At 35.1% G+C, this 21,250-nt stretch overlaps 1 protein-coding gene across 5 annotated transcripts in view; it reads left to right on the top strand.

The window, feature by feature from the left end:
- Cpsf100 (cleavage and polyadenylation specificity factor subunit 2) overlaps positions 1-21,250 on the top strand; it is a 325,511-nt gene that overhangs the window by 72,104 nt on the left and 232,157 nt on the right. For all 5 annotated transcript variants that reach the window (XM_090399663.1, XM_090399659.1, XM_090399662.1 and 2 more), the window contains exon 6: positions 1,379-1,467. In XM_090399663.1, the coding sequence (XP_090255789.1) occupies positions 1,379-1,467 (89 nt within the window). The remainder of the gene's footprint in view (positions 1-1,378; positions 1,468-21,250) is intronic.

Genomic DNA, 21,250 nt, shown 5'->3' with positions numbered 1-21,250 from the left:
TTAATCTTAGCTCTTTACTTTATGCAGATGGTGTTGTACTTCTGAATAAATCCAGCACAAGTCTGCAAAATTCCCTGGCTAAATTGAATAGCCGTTGTAATAAATTTGGTATGAAAATCAGTATTAAAAAGACAAAGACAATAAAAATAGACAGAAACATTGAAAACATCAACTGTATCCTGAAAGGTTAACCTATAGAACAAGTAAAACATTTCAACTATTTAGGCATAATTTTTAGTGAAGATGGTAAATTAAATACAAAAATAGACAACATAATTAGTAAAGTTGGTATGGTAGGAAGTCAGTTGAATAAGTCAAAACAATTTTAACTTATAGATATGAGAAGCTGGGTTAGAAATAAAACACTTCATCAAACACTGGAGACTCTGATGTGTGAGCTCTTAGAAAGATTAGTAAATTGAACAGATGGCATCAATGACAGTATCACATTAAAAATGAGGATATTAGGAAAGAACTTGTCATTGTTTGCATTCAGGAATGTGTTAATAGAATTAATCTTAGGTTGTATGTAACTTAAACAGAATGGGAGAGAAAAATTAGCAAAACAAATGTTCTGTGTCAGGTTGGCAGGAAGAAAAAACTCAGAGGAAGACCAAGATATAGATGCATTGATACAGTAAAATGTGCCTTAAAAGGCAAATATAAGATCTGATAATGTTGGAGTCTTTACCGATAACAGATTAATTTGGAGCAAAATTGTTGATTGGAGCTTAGTATTGGCGTAACTTTTCATGTAGTACTATCATAATTATCCTATACATCCCCTGAGGGTACATATCAGGAATTTGATGATGGTGTGATGTGTGTGTTGTAAAGTATTCGAAATAATAGTTTTGGCTGCATACGAATGAAAATGTGAATAATTATGTATAGAATGTGTGCTTACTATTGCTGATGTTAGAACAGATCAAGAAAAGGTTGGAATAATAATATTTCAGTAGTTTTTTAGTCGATATTTACCTTGGACAAAGGCACATGTTGACAGCCATATTGGCAAGCATTGAGTGAGGAACCTAGATGTGACCAATATGATGTGCATGACAGCATGCAGCATTGTGGATTAACAACAGAGAATGCTTAGAAAATAACTGTTGGGGAACTTAAGAAGGGTAGTATTGTGTAGAGAGTGGTAAATTGAAAGTGCAGAATAAGATTGTTCCAGAATTTCCAGAACTTTGAGAAATAAAATGTAACTGACATATCATATGTAAGTTAATTGAGCAGAAAAGTAGGAATTGGTGGCATTCATGCCATTACACTGTCACAGATAGATTTGTTACCTAATGCATGGTCAACAAATACAACTTAAATCTGCAAAACAAATTGACTTATTTATTTTTATTTTATTTTTTTATAGCTAACATCCTTCAGACCTTAAGAAATGGTGGAAATGTTCTGATTGCTGTAGATACTGCTGGAAGAGTTCTAGAACTTGCTCATATGTTGGTAATGCATTTTTTTTTCTCATTCTTTTGTATATAGTAATAGTTGCCAAAAGTTTATTATAAATTTTTATTTCATTTTGACTAAACTTTATCACACTAATGTAGCACTTCTGGATTGTACAGTATGAGAGGGGCAATTATCACTTATATAAAGGCTACTTATTGCTTTTCTTCAGTGATAGACAGGAACCAAAATTTGGCTTACATTTGAAATGTTGGTGTTACAGACTCCTAAAAATACCAGACATTGATCATATCACAAATTCTGAAATGAGACAAAGAATTAGTTCTTTTGCTGGTCTAGGAGATATCATAACAAAGATTTGAAGGAAACTCGTTTGGTTTGTCACTTAATAGATCTAATAGCCTGTTAATGTAGGCAGTCCCTTGAATGACTTGCTCCAGGAACTAAAAAAAATAATACAGAATAAATTGCATAAACACATCTCTTTACAGAGATGAAGTCAAAGTTTAAGTCAATAGTGATTATAAGATTTTGTGAAGGCTGTCTTCTGGTTACAGTGACCAGTTAGTTTATGCAAGGTTAAATTATGCAAATCTAATGTGTGCCAACCATATTTATTATAATTTATGGGAATCATCATGAGAGGCCAGTGCAATTTTGTTTGTCAAGTGAAATCCTCCACCTCCCATATTGACCTACCTGCACTCTCCCAAACACACATATACCTGTCTTATCCAAAATCAAGAGAACTGAATCTGATGATTACTCTCTCATCAATCTGCCCAAAGCCATCCTTAACCCCATTCTCTCTCTCTCTCAGTTGTTGTTAGTGTTGTACTATATACATTGATCAAAAGTGCACATTTTTTTTTTTACTCTTTGGTTGCTCATTTTCTTTAGAACAAACCAATCTTTAAACCAAAGAAAAGGTCATATAGCTACGATGAAAAAGTTACTCTCATAGGCTTATTATCTGTTTGTGTGTGATTATTTATATTATGCACAAATTAAATTGTCTGAGTGTTCTGGAACGTAACCCTCGTGCAAATTAAGATGTCACTGTATTCGTACCAGTAGTCTTGTTATGGACTGTGAGTAGTGGTAGTAGAAGATATGGACCCATGATAGTGGCATTACATCTCAAAAGCAATAAGCAAAGATTAGCAGAGCAAGAAAATGGCATTGTTGCAAAATGCATTATTTTCCTAATGCCAGTAAGTTTGAAACAGTTGTGTGTGTGTTAGTATAATCTTAAAAATAAATGGAAATATGTACTTTTCAGTTTGTGTTATTAGTCTGGTATAATGACTGCACTTCAAGAGTTGTAAGTATTCATTGCTCTTGGGTTGCAAAGCTATATCTTTTTAATATTCTTTTGCAAATAAAATAAAAACTGGTTAAGTTAATAAAAGATAATGAGATCTCAAATGGAATATATTATGCTTTATCCCAGCATGAGGTTTTTGTTGTTGTCTTATCCTTTGAAGAGTCTTAGATATTTCCATGTGCTCCTTGAACTGCTTTGGCTATGTCGATGATTTTGTTTGTATAGAGCAATTGTTCTTTAATTCCCTCTGATTGTTGAGATGATGATAATTTTAAGTAGGCTTCGAGTGCTTTATTTATTGCATGAAGTTCACTGGTAAAATTGGAGGCAATTCTCCGTTATCTAGCTTTTATTGAAAGTTTTTCACCTTTTGGGAGTAGAAGGAGAACACCAGCACCCCATTAATCATTGGTCTGACAATCCGTTGGTATAACAAATAACCTGTTTGGAGGATGAAAGAAGGTTGATAGTATTTAGGCCTTTTTCTTTGAGCATTTCTTTTGATTCCTTTTTTGTACAGGGTTTGGTAAAGTTTAGATTTATGGAGGTATATGGAGGTAAAGGACTGGAAAATAGAGATTCTTTGTTTGTGTGGACATTTAGCTGATCAAGACCTATTTCCTTCCTGATAGTGTCATCATATTGTAAAGTTGATGATCTGTGAAGTCTACATTTTTGATTCCAATGTTCATAAGTTTTTAGGGAGATATGATCGCTTTGGTAGCTTCTGATATTATTAATGAATTTTATGGTGGCAAATTTTCGTCTGTCCTCCAGCAGGTCAAGCCCACATTACTGTTGGGCTCTGATGTTGTTATTGGATGAGACTGCACCAATGATAATCTTGGATGCTTTTGCTTGTACTTTGTCTAATTTTTCCTTTACCAATGAAGCCGAAGGTGACCAGATAGGTGCTACATATTCTATTATTGGCCTTATTAGTGCATTCCTTATCCCAGCATGAGGCTATTGTTTAATAGATATTGCATATCTTTCTCATACCTCTGGTAGGAATTGCTTACTAGCTTTTACCTTGTAATGAAATTAGTATCACAGGATCCTGCCTGCTGCTGAAGACACAGTAATTTTGAAGTAATTTTTCACTATCAGACAATTTAAATTGTCTGATAGTGAAATCTTAAAAATGTCCAATAACAGTCATATATACTGGTTTCCATAAATTAAGGGACAAAGAGAAAAATCATGATAACTCAAAAACTGTATGATATGAGATGTGAAAGAAACACCTATAAAAATTGTAAAACAGTAGTTACTTCATTAACAAATGGATACATGAAGACAGATGATCCAAAAAAAAGAGGTAAAAATGAAGTTGTCTAAGTACCTCAGTAAGGAATATGATAATTTCTCATGGCAATACGGCACTTGCAATGATGTTTCATGCAAGTGTTGTACATACAACATGAAATGTTGAATTTCATGTTGTATGATTTTATAATAGTATTCAGGAGCTCAGTTAGTAATATACCAACCATTGCTCCAGCAAAGCTCTCCTAAATCCCTCAATATTTTAGGGAGAGTGGTTGAAAGCAGCAACACACCTACCTAGAGCAGGGGTGGCCAACTTTTTATGAACCATGCACCATACAACCCTTGTACCCTTAAAAACTCCCTGTAAAAATAAATTATTTACCAATAATTGTCTGGGCACCCCCTGTTAATTGAAGTTATGGAACATTCCAGGTTTGTTAATAACATAAAAACCAGTCTACATATAGTAGGAAGCAGTATTTCATCATAGCAGTTGAATACAGGTGGTATGGCAACATGATGTGAACTCAGCAACTTCGAGAGAGGTGTCATTGTGGGCTATCACATTTGTAGCATGTCCATACATGCCATTGCCACTCAACTGGAGTATCCAGAATCAACAGTTGGCAATGTGATCAACAAATGGAGATGTTCCGGCATAAGAGTGGCCACCGAAAATGACTGAAAGGGACAGGAGGGTGTTAAAATGGGTGGCATGCAAAAACCAGCTACGATGGGCACAGATTATCCTCAGTAACATCATGGTGAGCACTAATACTATACGAAAAGAACTCAATTTACTGAGATTTCACGGAAGGGCAGCACACAAGCTGAACATCACAACAATGAACAAGGCGGTTTGTCTAGCCTGGTGCAAAGAGCATGTGAACTGGACAATTGACCAATGGAAAATGGTACTCTGGAGCGATGAATTAAGGTTCACCTGTTTCCAGTCTGATGGCAGGGTGTGGAGGCAGCCTGGTGAATGCTTGTTACCACAGTGTGTTGTACCCACAGTAAAGTTTGGTGTTGGAGGAGTAATGTGGTTCCATGAAGGCTTCATTCAGCTAGTTTAGAGTAGGACCACTTATTGGTCGTTATTTGTGGTTCCATGAAGGCATCTCAGTACCTTGATATTCTGTATAATCAGGCACTGCCTATACTGTGGAGTTTTATTGAATGGACTGGTGTTACTATCAAGAAGACTTCGTGCCCCCATGCCACGAAGCTGCAGTGATTATGGAATGGTATGAAGAGATTGGTGATAAACGACTGCTCTGGCCTGTGCAGAGTCCTGATCTCAACCTCATCGAAAACACCTGTGGAACAAATTGGAGCAGGGATTGAGGTCCCAGAGCAGCATGTCCTTGATCTGTCACTAAACTCAGTGCTGCTTTGATGGAGGAATGGAGACAAATTCTACCTGATGTCTGCTGCACATTGGTGGAAAGCCTCCCTCAAAGGGTGCAGGAGGTGATCAAAGCCAAAGGTGGACATACCTGATATTAGGGTTCACCTAATCAATTGTAAATTGCTTAAGTGTCCGAACAATTATTGGTAGATAGTGTATGTTAATATAGGCATGATATATTGATTTAATATAAAAACAAGGCTTAATTTTTCAATAAAGTGCACTGCAAATGTTCACAAAGGACGAACAAAAAGCACAACTCTGTAGTTCACGAGTATCAATTGTAAATTGACAAAAACCTGTGATGCACCGCTGTTAACACATGATGCCTCTTGATCAAACAAGAAGGATGAGCACGAAACAATAAAATCACTAAAAATAATTACTAAGTTTAGCATTTTTTCTATGAATCAGTTTTTGATTAATACTTTTTGCATAAATAGGCTTAGTTTTTTTATTATTATCATTAGGGTCCATTGCACCACTTCTAATCATCTAGTGTGCCACTTTTGGTGCATGCACCATAGGTTGGCCATCCCTGACCTAGTGCATCCTAGACATGCTCAATAGGATTAAAGTCAGGAAACTTGGCTGGCCAGTCCATACACAAGTATCTTCTTGAAGATATTGGTTCATGAACTTCACTCAGTGAAGACAAGCATTATCGTCTTGTAGGATAAATGTCTCCCTTGTTGCATACTGATGAGCATAAGGATCTAGGACCTTGTTTCTATAAGTTGTAGCATTCGTGGTTCTGCTAGGAAGCACATACAGGTCCATGTATTCACCCAGGCTGCTGAGATGCCTCCCTAAACCATCCCACTACCTCCACAATAAGTGTCCCTTTCACAGATATTAGAAGAATAATAATATGTTCCTAATTCTCTCCAAATCACAACAAGCCTGGTATAGCTTTGTAGAGCAAACCGTGTCTCGTCTGTAAACAATACAGAGCCCCATTGACCTCGAGTTTAGTTGATGTGGAGCCTGGTCCATTTCATGCGTTTTCTCCTGTCGATGGAGATAGGGGTACACAAATGATTGGCTGCCTAGCATACAGACTACCTTTGTGAAGCCTTCTGCATACATTTGGAGCAGATACCAATTGTCGTGTAGCCAACACGAGATCAGGTCGTAGCTGATTCAGGATAGTACTCCTGTTTCAGAGAGAGAGAGAGAGAGAGAGAGAAATTATTGGAGATATTGGTCATCCACTGCAGTTGTAGCCCATAGTTTTAATTAAAAAACAGCCAAGAAATTATATTCTTGTTTAATCCTTTCTCCAAGTGTAAGCAAACAAAGTTTGCATGTAAGGTCTCCCCATGACTATGCTACTTGTATATATAGAGAGGCTAATGACTTCTCGATAATTGCCTTAGTATCCCATAATGCAAAGCACATATCCTTTCAGGTGTGTATTATGCTATACACTCGGATAAAGGATTAAGCAAGAATAAAAGGTCTTGACTTTATATAATTAAATTTATAACTAAGTGCAAAAACTTCCTACAACTAGCTCTAATGAAGAATATTTTAATAATAAAGTATTGGACCTTTTCACTACTTATATATGGGAGACATGTGACTTCTGCATTACTTCAACATTGGTTTTTTTGGATTGGCTCCCACTGATGAGACTTCAATAAAAGTTGAAACAGGTCTGGGTAATGGCCCTTCCCATAATGCATAGCATTATACACACCTGAAAGGATGTGCTTTGCATTATGGGATACATACTAAGGCAGTTGGTGTGCAATATATAAGGAGCCTAGTCGTGAAGATACTTCACGTGCAAACTTTGTTTGCTTACACTTGGATAAAGGATTAAACAAGAATATAATTTTTTTTTCTTTTTTTAATTTAATTTATAACCAAGTGAAAAAAGTTTTTACAATGTAGCACATGGCCTATCTTCACCATACATACAGTTGACTTTTGCTATAACAGTCATAGGGACCAAGAATTGTTTGTTTAGTTTGCCAGTCAACTTGCAAACATCTGTTTAACAAACTCACTCCCAGAGCAACCATAGGAATAATGGTATTCTATTTTAAAAAAAAAAAAAAATCACTATAGTGAACTATTCTCTATAATAAATTATTCCTTGACCCTATAAGCTTGCTATAATAAGAGTTGACTGTAGTTTATTACATGATTCCCCCCCCCCCCCATAACATTGTCTCTATGGTTTTTGAATCCAGGGAATTTTCATCCATGTTTAGCATTATTTATTAATTTTTCCATTTTCTTCTACAGGTTTAATATGACACATTATTGCTTTCTCATTTAGTTCTTTGAGTCTGACTGTTTAATGCCTCTTGGCATGTTAATTTATATTTAACAGGCTTACCTTTGTAAAAGTCAGACTGGTGAAATATTAAACCTGTAGAAGAAAATGGAAAAAATTAATAAATAATGCTAAACATGGATGAAAATTATAATTTGGGATTTGGGATTCAACTAACATAGGCAGGAGTTGAGGTGTGGCATCCATACCTCTCAGAGGGAGGGTCATGCCTCTGTGATACTAGGTGCTCAGTGGTAGATGGTTTCTTCACCTCTGTGCAATACTGCATAGCTCATTATGCTTGAAGCGGCTCAAAACCATGTTTGATTTCCACAGCAAAAATCCAATTTATTTTCTCCCTATTTCTTATGAGTGATGTTTTCAAAATTACCTAATGCATCATGAAGGGACCCATCATTATTTCTTTTTGAGAGTACAGCTTTAAAATGGTTACTCTTACAACTCAGTTTCTAGATAGTATTTCATTGCAGGTAGATGGAATTGCAGAAATACTATGATCTTTTATGAATATATCCATGTTTTTTTATGTTAAATGCAGAAAATATGAAAGAAATGTTCTGCAAGCTGAAGGTCACAAACTACAAGAGTATGACATCTAAACTTTAAAGTGGTTGTTGGTTTATCTCAGAGCAAAGGATTGATACTACAGAGAACAGAAGCTAGACATCAGCTCCTTTGGTCAGATACCAAACTGCTATATGAAGTGCATTCAAATATGAAGATTTAGTCAGAGAAAGGGCCCTTGAAGTCACAGTTCAGTTTTGACCAAATTGTTTGAATATCACCTCAGAATCTTTTAGTAGCATAAGAGTATAAGCATAGTTTTTTTCTTATGCTACTGAAGAATCCAGAGAAATTAGACAGAAGTTGGCTTGCTTCCCAAATTCTTAATTTAGAGAATTCAATTATTTCTTATGTCAATTCTGTTTGTTCAGACAAGACTGGGGGGGGGGGGGGAGTGATGGGGAGAGGCATGCAGCTTTTTTGCAGAGTCCTTTACAGGCCATATCTTTCAACTGTTTTTGGCACCACTTCAGGTTCTCTTAAAAGTTCAGCTCAATGGACAAAAATGAACTGGTTTCTTCTGAGTTGTGTTTAACTGATTTCAACCCAATTTGCAAAATGGGTTGAAATCAGTTAAAAAGATTTCAACCTAATTTGCTACTACCAAAGTTTCTCCTGAAAAACTTAAACTAAAAAAGTGATAAGTTGTAAAGAGTTGCTTCCTTCACAGACACTTAATGAATCACATTGTTCAACCACTTTCAGTCAGATTTCAAATATAGTTGTTTCTTAAATATAAAGAGCCAATAGGCTTCATTTCGGCGATATAAACATTATTTAAATTAAGGGGATATTAAATCCCACATTGTTTTAAAACCGAATAAGAAACTCAGAGATTGGAATCAGAGAGTTTCATGCCGAATATAGTAAACTATAAAAGTATCGGCGATTACTAGTGTGAGCTAATGCAAGTAGTCCTAGTATGTAGTACAATCTCTTGCAACTCGCAGCAAAGGTGGTAAAGTTCTGATCGCTATTCTTGGTATTTTCCATAATGTAAAAACACATTTCCTAGGAAATGTATGATGTTATTACATTATGGTGGGAGGTCACTACCCAGACTGGTTTCAGCCTTTATTGAGGCTTCATCAGTGAGTAGCTAGACCAAATAAATAAATAAATAAATAGACCAAATAAAAGACCAAAGGGTATAGCGAAAAGAACTTATATACTCTGCTATATGAGTTGTCAAAAAAGGTGCAACCATTAAGTTACTTAAATATAAATTAAACTAGACCAAATAAATACCTTTGGTATTTATTTGGTCCAGCTACTCACTGATGAAGCTTCAATAAAGGCTGAAACCAGTCTGAGTAGTGACCTCTCAACAGCGTACATTTCCTAGGAAATGTGTTTTTACATTATGGAAAATGCCAAGAATAGCAATCAGAACTTTACCACCTTTACTGCAAGTTGCCCAAGATTGTACTACATACTAGGACTACTTGCATTAGCTCATGCTAGTAATCACCGATACTTTTATAGTTTACTATATTCGGCATGAAACTCTGATTCTCTGATTCTGTTTCTTATTCAGTTTTAAAACAATGTGGGATTTAATATCCCCTTAATTTAAATAATAGTTGTTTCTTACTTTTAATTAACACAAAAGACAAGAAATAAGTAATACTATTTATTTAAGGCTGTATAATCCAGGCCATCTTTGGTGGCAACAATAGTTAATTACAAGGTAGAATGCAAACAAACAATGGATTGATTTGAAGAAGCCAAATGATGTTATACATAAAACAATGCAATGGTATAACTGAGGGAATTTGCAACATGCATGGATTAGAATCATGAATACTGCCATTAGGGGATGCAGCAGCAGTGGAGTGATGAACTGGCTGCATTAATTTGTCATAAGCTCCTCGTTGGGAGGGAATGGGGGGACTCAAACTGCCCTGAGTGATGGATGGGAAAGATAGGATAGGAAATCTGAGAAATCTGGCTTTGACGAGCATGGAATAGGTACAGACCACAATAATATCTATAGCCCAAAACACGCTTACTTCATTGATATTGGTATAAAATTAAACGTTTGTCTAAAGAAAGCACTGGGGCCTTACTTCACCTTCGAACTTAAATCGGAATGACTGCCTCTCTGTATCTAAGATATGGGAATGTCTTATTTTAATCATACCAATATTTTTTAATAGCTAATGAATAATTAATATTGCAATATTCCTTCATTTATGCCATTGCATTATTTTATGTATAATATCAGGTGGCTCTTTTTCAAATCCATTTTTCACATTCTACTTTGTAATTAACTGTTGTCGCTCGCTGATGATGACCGGTAACGTTCAGGCTGAAATATATGGTCTTAAATAGTATTACTTATTTCTTTTGTTTTTTTCTGTTGATTAAAAGAAGCCTCTCATTGCACAACTAACTCTTAAGCAACAGTTGTTCCCTGTCAAAAGTGAGCCATATTTGGCTCACTTTTTTTTAAATATGAGAAGCAGGAGGTTGACTATAATTTGAAGTGACTATTTGACAGATATTGTTGTAATTGTTAGAATGTAAATTCTCTTTTGAAATTCAGATAGTATTATAAAGCAGTGCCAACAATGCCACTAATTATAAAAATGTTATTAAAGTAGCCACTTTTGAAAAAAAAAATATTTTTTTCATCATCAGATTCCTTACATGTACCCCGCAGGGGTGTACAGGATATGATAATATTACATGAAAAACTTGCATCACCACTAACTTGCTATCTACAATTTTCTCGAAACCAATCTGTTACCTCTCAAGACTCCAACATTGTCAGATCTTATATTTCTGTCTTCTAAGGTACTTTTTACTGCATCAATCTACCTGTATCTTGGTCTCCATTGCTGCATCAATTCACCTATATCTTTGTCTCCATCTGGGTCTTTTTCCTGCCAACATGGCAGACAACACTTGTTTTCAAATCTTTCCTCTCCCATTCTGTTTAAGTGACCATACTACCTGAGATTAGCTCTGCTAAGACATTCCTGGATGTTAACAATGTCAAGTTCTTTCCTAATATTCTCGTATTTAATATGATATTGCCATTGATGACATCTGTTCACGCCCCCTAATCTTTCTCAGGACTCTCATTATCTGCAGTCTCTAGTCTTTGGTGGTAAAGTGTTTTATTTCTAATCCAGCTCTCAGATCCATAAGTTAAAATTGATTTGAACACCATCTTGTATACAGCTAATTTATTGTTTGGACTAATTTCTCTCTTATTCCATATAAATTTATTCAGTTGACTTTCTACCATATTGGCTTTGTTGATTCTGTTGTCTATTTCCATATTTAATTTACCATCTTCACTAAAAATCAGCAATACTTCAATATCAATATCAAACTGTAGTGTTTTGAATAGCTTTTCTCTTGGCACCTTGGCATATGCCTTTTCCAGATCCAAAACTTAAATACAGATCTCTGTTATATTCCCATGATGTCTCAGCTCTTTGTCTTAAAGTGAAAATCTGATCCTGACAGCCGCTATTTGGCCAAGCTTCCCTTCCACGATCTTCATCCGTTTAACAATACTCAAATATACTTGCATAAATCTTACCAGGAACACTCAGTAGGGTAGTACTTGTGTAATTCTCACATTTAGTTTTATTTCACTTTTTATATATGGATACTATGAGAGCTCTACTCCAATCATCTGCAATTTGTTCCTCTGTCGTAGCCTTCTGAACTATGCAGTGCAGCCACTGTAAAACTTTTATATCTCATTTCTGGTCAAATATCATTTTCTCCAGCTGCCTTTCCACATTTCAGGCTATTGATGGCTTTTTCTACTTCAAGTATGAATACATATTCCTGATTGCATGCCTGTTGAGGGTATTTTACTACTGTGCTGTTACTGATACATTCCTTTCACAACACTCTTTCTTCCATTTCTGAGCTTTTTCAACAGCTTCAGAATGTCTTGCCATCTTCTTGATATTTATTTTCTATGTTCATTCCAAAGCCTTCTCATGACTTTTGTTTAGCTAATTTTACAGTGTTTAGCTTTCTGACATTTGTCTCTGTATTCTCTTAGAGCACAAGCTGACTTATTTGCCATGAACTCTCGATATGCTTTCTTCTTTTCCTTGACTGCCTCTTTAACTCCCTGTGTCCACCATGGAGTTGTAATTTTTCTATCCTTGCAGACAACCTCACCACATTCCTCTCTGGCTGAATCAGTCAATGTTTTCTTCAAGTTTGGTTCCTGTTCTCAAGCTCTTTCATTTTGTCTTGAATAATGTTTGTGTATTTTAGTCTACAGTTCACATCTGAGAGCTGCTCAACTTTTATTTTCTTTAAAACTTTCTTAAATGTTCTTCTTTTCAATATGAAATTCAATTTTTCCTGCTCAAAACTAAATGGTGATCACTTTCAATTTCAAATCCTCTGTACACTCTAGTGTCCTGCACCAGTGAGTAAACATCACTATCAACAATAACATAATCAATGAGACTTTCTTATTCCTTGCCTCTTCTCGCCATGTGAATTTTTGTGCATTATGTTGGGACATTGTGTTAGTAATAACCAGTCCATGTCCTGAGCAGAAATTCAGCAGGATTTCTGCTCAGGAAACTAATAATAATGGCAAATATGGTATTTGCCATTATTATTAGCTTTGCTCTTTTCCCAAAATATTTTTTGTCTGACAATCATTTCCTACTCTTCTAATTAGATCCCCAACAAGGTCCAGCTTTTCCTTTTTCGTTGTGTCGGTTGCTTTCTCTAAAGCCTCAAAAAATTCTTCCACTTCTACCTTAGTAGAACCTTCTGTGGGACCATAAGCACAAATCAGTCTCGTTGTCCAGTTCCCCATTCTGATATTTGCCCACGTCACTCTACTTGATATTGCCTACCATTCAAGATTAGCCTCATAGTTAATGTTTAATACTATAGCTACTTCTTCTTTTTCCTTGATTGTCATTGTCTGAATATAACATTTTGTATTTATTGCTCAGAAAGATCTAACCAGTTTTTGTCTTTTTTGTTTCAGTCACCGTCTGTTATGTTGATCTGGTTAATCTATGTTGATCTCCAATTCCTCCAAGTTTTTTTCCCACTAAGTCATAACTTATTATTACATGACATCTCCAAGGACACTCTTCTCTACTCAACTACACACATCTAACCATCTCTCCTACTACTTAATTCTCCAAATACACACACAGCACTAGTACTACCATCAACACCATCTACCTGCCATAAATTATAAAAATGCCAATAAATTATATTCTTGTTAGAGAATATAATTTTGTTGAAGAGCTTATTAAAATTCTCTGTATCAGAGCTAGTTGTAGAAAGTTTTTTTACCTGGTTATAAATTAAATTAAAAATGCTAAGAAATTGTATTGTTCAATCCTTTATCTAAATATAAGCCAAGCTTGTGCGTGAAGTTTCTGAAAATTTTTGAAGAAACATGGACTGACATGCAGCCATGTCAGTCCATGTTTCGCATTGATATTTTTCAATATGCTAAACACTTCATATTCATCTACCTCAATTTTGATATCAGTCTCTGTCACATCAGCATTGATCAAAGTTATCCTTCCATAGTTATTTTTCTTCTCACTTGTTACATTATGAAAACACTCTTTTGGATTTACTTTGGCTTGCTTACTTTGCCATTAATTAAAGTTATCCTTCCATAGTTATTTTTCTTCTCACTTGCTACATAATGAAAAAACTCTTTTGGATATACTTTGGCTAGCTTAGCTTTCTCTCATAATCTGAAATCACCCTTCTTGCTTGCACTTTGTACTGCTCATAAGTACGGATTGCCTTTTTCTTATAATCCCTCCACAATGTTTTTTTTTTTTTTTTTTTTTTTTTGGGGGGGGGACAATCTTGCTTTATATCTCTACTCATTGCCTTAATCTCCACTTGGTTTATCTTCCTGACCATGGGTATGCAGTCTGATACTGCTTCTTTCAAACAATCCCTGGTCACTTCCCATGCACTACTACATTCTTTCCTTGTAGCTTCTCAAGATGCTTCCTAAGTCAATCATAATTATTAGCTTTATAGTTCAATATAAACTCTTTCTTGACAGAGAATTCCACATGTTTAGCAACTTCCCAGAACAAGACTGCATAGTGAAGGCAGTGTCCACCTTGGTTATGGATATATTTTTTGATGCTGTTACCAGATCCAACACTCTAAAACCCCTGTTCCTCTCTATAACATATTGTTTCAAGTAATTATCCATTAACAACTGTATAAATTCCACTTCCAACTTATCATGTCATCCAGTAATTGCATGGCATCTTTCTGTGTATCCCCTGTTCTGTAGCAGCAACCTACAATATATTTTGTCCTGTTGGCTTCTATTTCACATCAGATAGCCTCGGATGAAATCATCTCTCTTAGACCTAAAATCCTCTTTAACTTCTAATTTTGTTTTTGTTGGTTGTCGTTCTTTAACTATCATTCGTAGTAACCCACCTCCCATTCTGTTTCCTCTGAAAATACAATACCTTTACTTTCTATCCCTGCAACTATATCATTTTCTGTCAACCAGGTCTCACCGATGTCTAGAACTTTTGACTAAGTCTAGTTGACCAATGCCAAAAACTCCTCTCCCTTATTACTGATACTTCTGGAATTTGTGTACATGCATTTCAACATCCCCTTGAAATGCATGTAGATAAACTGTTACTGTTGTGTATTGTCATTACCAACCCATTTGAATCTGAAACTTGTGAAATCTCATTCATTACTGCATAATCATTTCTGTATAAACACAGTCGTTTATCCCTTGGGTGGCCAAACACATGCTTATATTTATATCCTGTTCAGAAAAGCTTACATGCTGAATTACAAAGCAGGAGATTATGATCATGTGAGGAAATATACTAGACATGGTCCTGTGGTGTCATTTGCTGGATAGAAATGATGATTGGTTGTGCTTGAGATGTAGGAACGATGTGCCTGATTTGTATGAAGAGGTGGTACACAAGAGCTGTTGCATAAACTGCAGGATCTGATGGGTTTCAGCACAGATGTCTAAAAGAGTGTTGAGCAGAACTGTGTGTGTGTGTGTGTGCGTGTGCGTGCGCGCGCGCCCTTACCTGGCTGTATAACTTGAATCTTATCACATGCTAGATTCCACAGGAATGGAAAGAATGTACAAGGATGATGAAAAGACTAATGCATCTGACTATTGGCCTAGCAGTATTTCAGGAAAGGTGTGAAGATTTGTAAAAGTTGGTGCATAGAAATTGGTTAACAGAGGATCAATACTTTGTAATGATAGCATGAGTTTATTAAAGGATGGTGATGTTTAAGTTTTATGGAGATGCAAGTATGCAAGAATTAAAGTGACCAGTGGTGTTCCCAAGGGATCAGTTCTTGGTTCATTATTATTCAATCTCTACTTTAATGACATCAGGAAAGATTTGACAGCAGACGTGCAGTTGTTCATTATACAAAAATAGGCTTGGTAATTAGGAATGTGCTGATATACAGAATTGCAGAACACTTTGAATAAGCTGTAATTGTAGGCAAGTAAAACTGTGTTCATAAATGTGAAGTCATGCACTTTGTGATGAGATTTTCAATAGCAAATTGCATTGAGGGGGTGCTTTCTAAAAAAACTAATCAGACTAAGGATTTTGGATTTTTTGATAAATATGAAGCCGATGATGCAGATACTGTGGAGAGGATACAAACGAGGGTGTTAAAAATTATTGTAGAATAACTATACAAGGATAGATTGAGAATATGTGAACTGCTTATCAGTTCTGGCTCTAGGGGTTCTGGCACCCTGATGCAGTTTTAAGTTGAGTGCCCTTACTTTTTTTTTTTTTTAAATGTACTTAAAATTTAAAGGTTAAAAAAATCAAAACACATATTTTCATGTAAAATTGTGTACTTTGAAAAATGCATATACAGTATTAACCTCCCAACTGGCCAGGACGACTATATACATCTCCAACAAAATCTGGATATGATGCATGCGACGAGGGTGGTCTGAAAAAGTTCTCGGCCTAACAATGAAAACACGAATTTATAATTTCAAAATTATTTTTATTTTTCAACATAATCTCCCTTAAGACTAATACAGTTATTCCAGTGATGTTCCAGGGCCATTATCCTGTCCCTGTAGTGGTTCTCAGTAAGATCTGCAAAATACCCCTCTACAGTTGCAATCACCTCTTGATTCAAAGAAAAATGCTTACCAGCAAGGAAGTGTTTTAGTTTTGGGAAGAGATTGAAGTCAGAGGGAGCCAAATCTGGGGAATAGGATGTTCCAACAATTCATAGTGCAGATCCCTTAATTTTCTCATTGCCAAAACACCTTTGTGGACAGATGTATTGTCCTGATGAAAGATGATTTTTCTTCTTTAAACTCTATCTTTTCTCACGAATTTTTCCGTCTAGTCTGGTTAAAAGATCGGAATAATATTTCCCGGTTATTGTTTTACCCTTTTCAAGATAATTAATAAACAAAATGCCTTTAGCATTCCAAAACACCAATGCCCAAGTGTGAACCCAAGTGTCATCCATAGTAAAAAATTGATGCACAGAATCACTTTTATTCTTGTTAAAACTTTCCAAGCACTGTTCAGAAATTTTCATGCGAGTGTGTTTGATCTGCTGTGAGCAAGCGCGCCGCCCATCTTGTGCAAATCTTTTTCATATGTCCTATATGAAATATAGGACATATGAAAAATATATCCTACACATTCTTTCGAAATGCCTATAGTCTTAGCAATTTCAAACAGTTTTACTCGCTGGTCATCCAATACCATATTGTGCACTTGATCAATGATTTCTGGTGTTGTTACACTTTTTGGATGTCCTTCACATGGATTACCTTCAATGCTGGTACAGCCATGTTTAAACTCAGCAGTCCATTTCTTAATTGTCGAAAACAAAGGAGAAGAGTGCTCATAAATTTTTATGAACTTCAAATGAATTTCTTTTGTCGTTAAACCTTCTTTTCTTTTACAAAAAATTTTATAATTATACGATACTCAATTTTATCCATTTCATGGGATACAGACAACACTTTGCTTCCGACAGCTGTATAAAACAAACTACTTGATAGAATGACACCATGCGATTTCACATGGATGCTTATGACAGATGTACCAACTTGGAAAAAATCTAGCCAATAGTGTTGCCATCTATGATCAAGGGCGATGACATTTTAGATCACTCTCCTATCTGTAATCATATGAAAGAGCATAGATAAGAAGTGTGATATTGCCATCACGGGACACTTAGTTTAATTGGATAGACTACAAATATAAAAATTTTTTTTATTTTATTTTATCCTTTTACTTTACAATTCTTAGTGCCAGGACAAAATAAGAGATCCTTGCATACTTTCTTCACTTAATTATTACATTACCTTGGAAAACCAATGTCATTTATACATTTTTTGTGCTAATTTTGTCTAATCACTTAGGCGACAATACATTTTATTTGTTCTCAAAGAACTTTATTCAAAATAGCTATTCTTAAAAAAAATTGGACTGTCGACGTTCCAGATTGTTATTTTAATTTTTTTCAAAATCAAATTTAATTGAATACTTCACAGATTCCCTGAAGGACTCGCTTTCACAATTTTGCTTTATAGATAATAATATGAAAATCTTTCATCATCATCAAATTCCTGGTATATTTTCTCAAGTATATACCCTCAAGGGGTGTACAGGATATATACCTGGTATATACCCTCAAGGGGTGTACAGGATATGATAGTACAACATGAAAAATTTACATCATTACTAACTTCCTATCTACATTTTTCCTCCAAATCAGTCTGTTACCTGTCAATACTCCAATATTATCAGATCTTATATTTCTGTCTTCTAAGGCACTTTTTGCTGTATCAATCCACCTATATCTTGGTCTTCCTCAAGTTCTTTTTCCTGCCAACCTGGCAGAGAACACTTGTTTCGCTAATCTTTCCTTGCGCATTCTGTAAGTGACCATACCACCTGAGATTAGCTCTGCTAACACATTCCTGGATGTTGACAATGTCAAGTTCTTTCCTTGTTTCCTTGAACAGATGGCATTGCCAGTAATGCCATCTGTTCACACCTCTAATCTTTCTCAGGACTCATATCTGCTGTCTCTAGTCTTTGGTCAAATGTTTTGCTTCTGACCCAACTCTCAGATCCATAAGTTAAAATTTGTTTGAACACAGTCTTCTATATAGCTAATTTAGTGTTTTGACTAATTTTTCTCTTATTCCATATAAATTTATTCAGTTGACTTCCTACTGAATAAATACCAGCTTTATTGATTCTGTTGTCTATTTCCATATTTAATTTACCATCTTCACTAAAAATCATCTCTAAGTAGCTGAAATGTTTAATTTTTTCTATAGGTTCTTCATTCACAATGCAGTTGATATTTTCAATGTTTCTGCCTATTTTCATTGTCTTTGTCTTTTTAATGCTGACCTTCATACCATATCTGTGACAACAGTTATTCAATTTAGTCAAAGAATCTTCTAGACTTATAGTGGATTTATTTAGAAGTATAACATCATCTGCATAAAGCAAAGAACTGAGACATCTCCACTTTTGATATCAGATTTAATACCACTTTCCTTCATAATGTTATCCATATAGATAATGAATAATAGAGGAGATAATGTACATCCTTGTCTGATACAGATATAACATTAAACGACCTTCCTATACCTCCTTCAATTCAATTGATATAATGTCCCATTGACACCATATAGTTGTAGCGTATTGAATAGCTTCTCTCTTGGAACCTTGTCATATCCTTTTTCCAGATCGACAAAACTTAAATACAGATCTTTTTTATATTCCCATGACTTCTCGACTATTTGTCATAGAGTGAAGATCTGATCCTGACAACCACTATTTGGCCTGAATCCAGATTGTTCTTCACCAAGTTTCTCTTCCACAATCCTTCTCAGCCATTTTTCATTACACTCAGTAATGAAATACCTCTGTAATTCTCACATTCAGTTTTATTTCCCTTTTTATATATGGGTACTATGAGAGCTCTGCTCCAATCATCTGGAATTCGCTCTGTCCAGGTCTTCTGAACTATGTAGTGCAGCCACTGTAAGACTTTGATACCTCCATACTTAAGCATTTCTGGTCGAATATCATGTACTCCTGAAAATGAAAATCTTTAATCATATCAAATGTGAAGTGTACATACTGTGAAAAGTATGAAATAAATTAGATATTTATGATTTGGTTACTATGAGTGGTTGTGGCAGCAGATTGGGCGTGGGGGGGGGATAGAATACTTCAAAACAAACATACAATTTTTAATCAATTCTGTAGTGTCTGAGGTAATTTCATGTGTACATATATATCTGTTGCTTCCACCTATGAAGGGTTATTTTACAACGGTAAAGAAACTGTAATTATTATTGAAATGAGCACTCTACAAATAACAGTTTGTTTCGTTTTTCAACTGTGAGTTCATTTGAAATAGTACTGAATGTAATTTTGTAATATTTTAAAATTAGCCTTCAAATAAGAATGTAATGCAATTTAACCTGCCTTATTCAAAAAAGCAGAAAGAGTTGTTCTTGAACATTAGCAGTCTATCTAAATCTGTAAGCATAACAATGTGACATGCATATTTCCATACATTGTAATAGTGCATTTATTGCAATAAAGTTTGCTTGATAGCATTTTTTTAAAAATATTTTAAAACAATTGTTTAAGACAAGCATGGAAATTAGCATGAAAATAATTTCCGCAATATTTTCTGTAACACATCTTCCAAAATGACACACACACGCACGCGCGTATATATAGCTTAGAAACAACCGAAATGTTCACTTGGAATTTCCAAATGGAAGGAACTCCAGGTAACACAGGTTAACTCTTCTACGTCAATTGGCCATAAACGTTATGAACCCGCTTCAGTTAGTCATTCTCATTATTTCCGATGTTCAGTTGACAAAAATAGCAAGAAAATAATCACGTGCACTTTCTTTTCAAAAAAACACACAAAGAAAGTACATTATAAATCACACGTCATTCTGAAATCTTCACTGAATATATAAATACTATGTATATATACGAAAAAGGAAATACTACGTATTTTCTTATTATTATTATGTTTATCATCATTATCTAGCATTTTCTTTTAGTATAAAGAAGAAATTACTGCATATCTTGGAAAGATATTTTAGTTTTAAAATGGCAAAGTGGCTATATTTTTACTACAATTTTACACTAAAATGTACGAGTATGCTCCCCAAGCAATTTACGTTTGTAACAATTGTCTTGTGATAAATTTAGTTTAATCCTTTATCCAAGTGTGAGCAAACAAAGTTTGCGCCTGAAAGTATCTTCAGGACTGGGGTAAGGTGGTACAACACCAGGCAACTCGTTGCAAAGGTTGGGCAAGCTAACAACACTCCTATCTCAATATATCCCATAATGCAAAACACACCTCCTTGCGGATATGTCTGATGTTATGCATTAAGGCAGTGGTCACCAAAGTGATCGATATAACATTGTTAGGGGTCGATAATATTTAATTCTGTTAACTTGGATTACCTCCATTCTGATTGGCAACGCAATTAAGAGTGAATCGTGGAAGCAGTGACATGAATAGGACCTGTAAGATGAAGCAAGGTCATTAACGGAGGCCAATCATGTAGGCCAAAATGATGTATTTACCAATAAACGGATGTCGGGGGTTCCCACCTGGCGGCGCGACGGAAGCAAGATTGCAACACGTGCGTCGTTGCTTATTTACTTATACGTATTTGATCCCAGTCTCATTTTTGCGCATCGACATACAAGTGAGCGTTAATGTTCTAAAATTCATCAACATACATATTATAATTCAATCGTTATTCATTCACGAACTAAACTTCAATATGTTGAAGAGTTGAGCAGGGCTGGTAGTTTATACTTCCTATATATAGGAAGATTGTATTATTGTTATCTAAATTAAATTTTATATTTTATATATTATT

The sequence above is a fragment of the Typopeltis vanoorti genome, chromosome 10, assembly GCF_054136105.1.
Source record: "Typopeltis vanoorti isolate ZY-2024b chromosome 10, IOZ_Tvanoo_1.0, whole genome shotgun sequence".
NCBI classification, from domain to species: Eukaryota; Metazoa; Arthropoda; class Arachnida; order Uropygi; family Thelyphonidae; genus Typopeltis; species Typopeltis vanoorti.
This window is presented reverse-complemented; position numbering and strand designations above follow the sequence as displayed.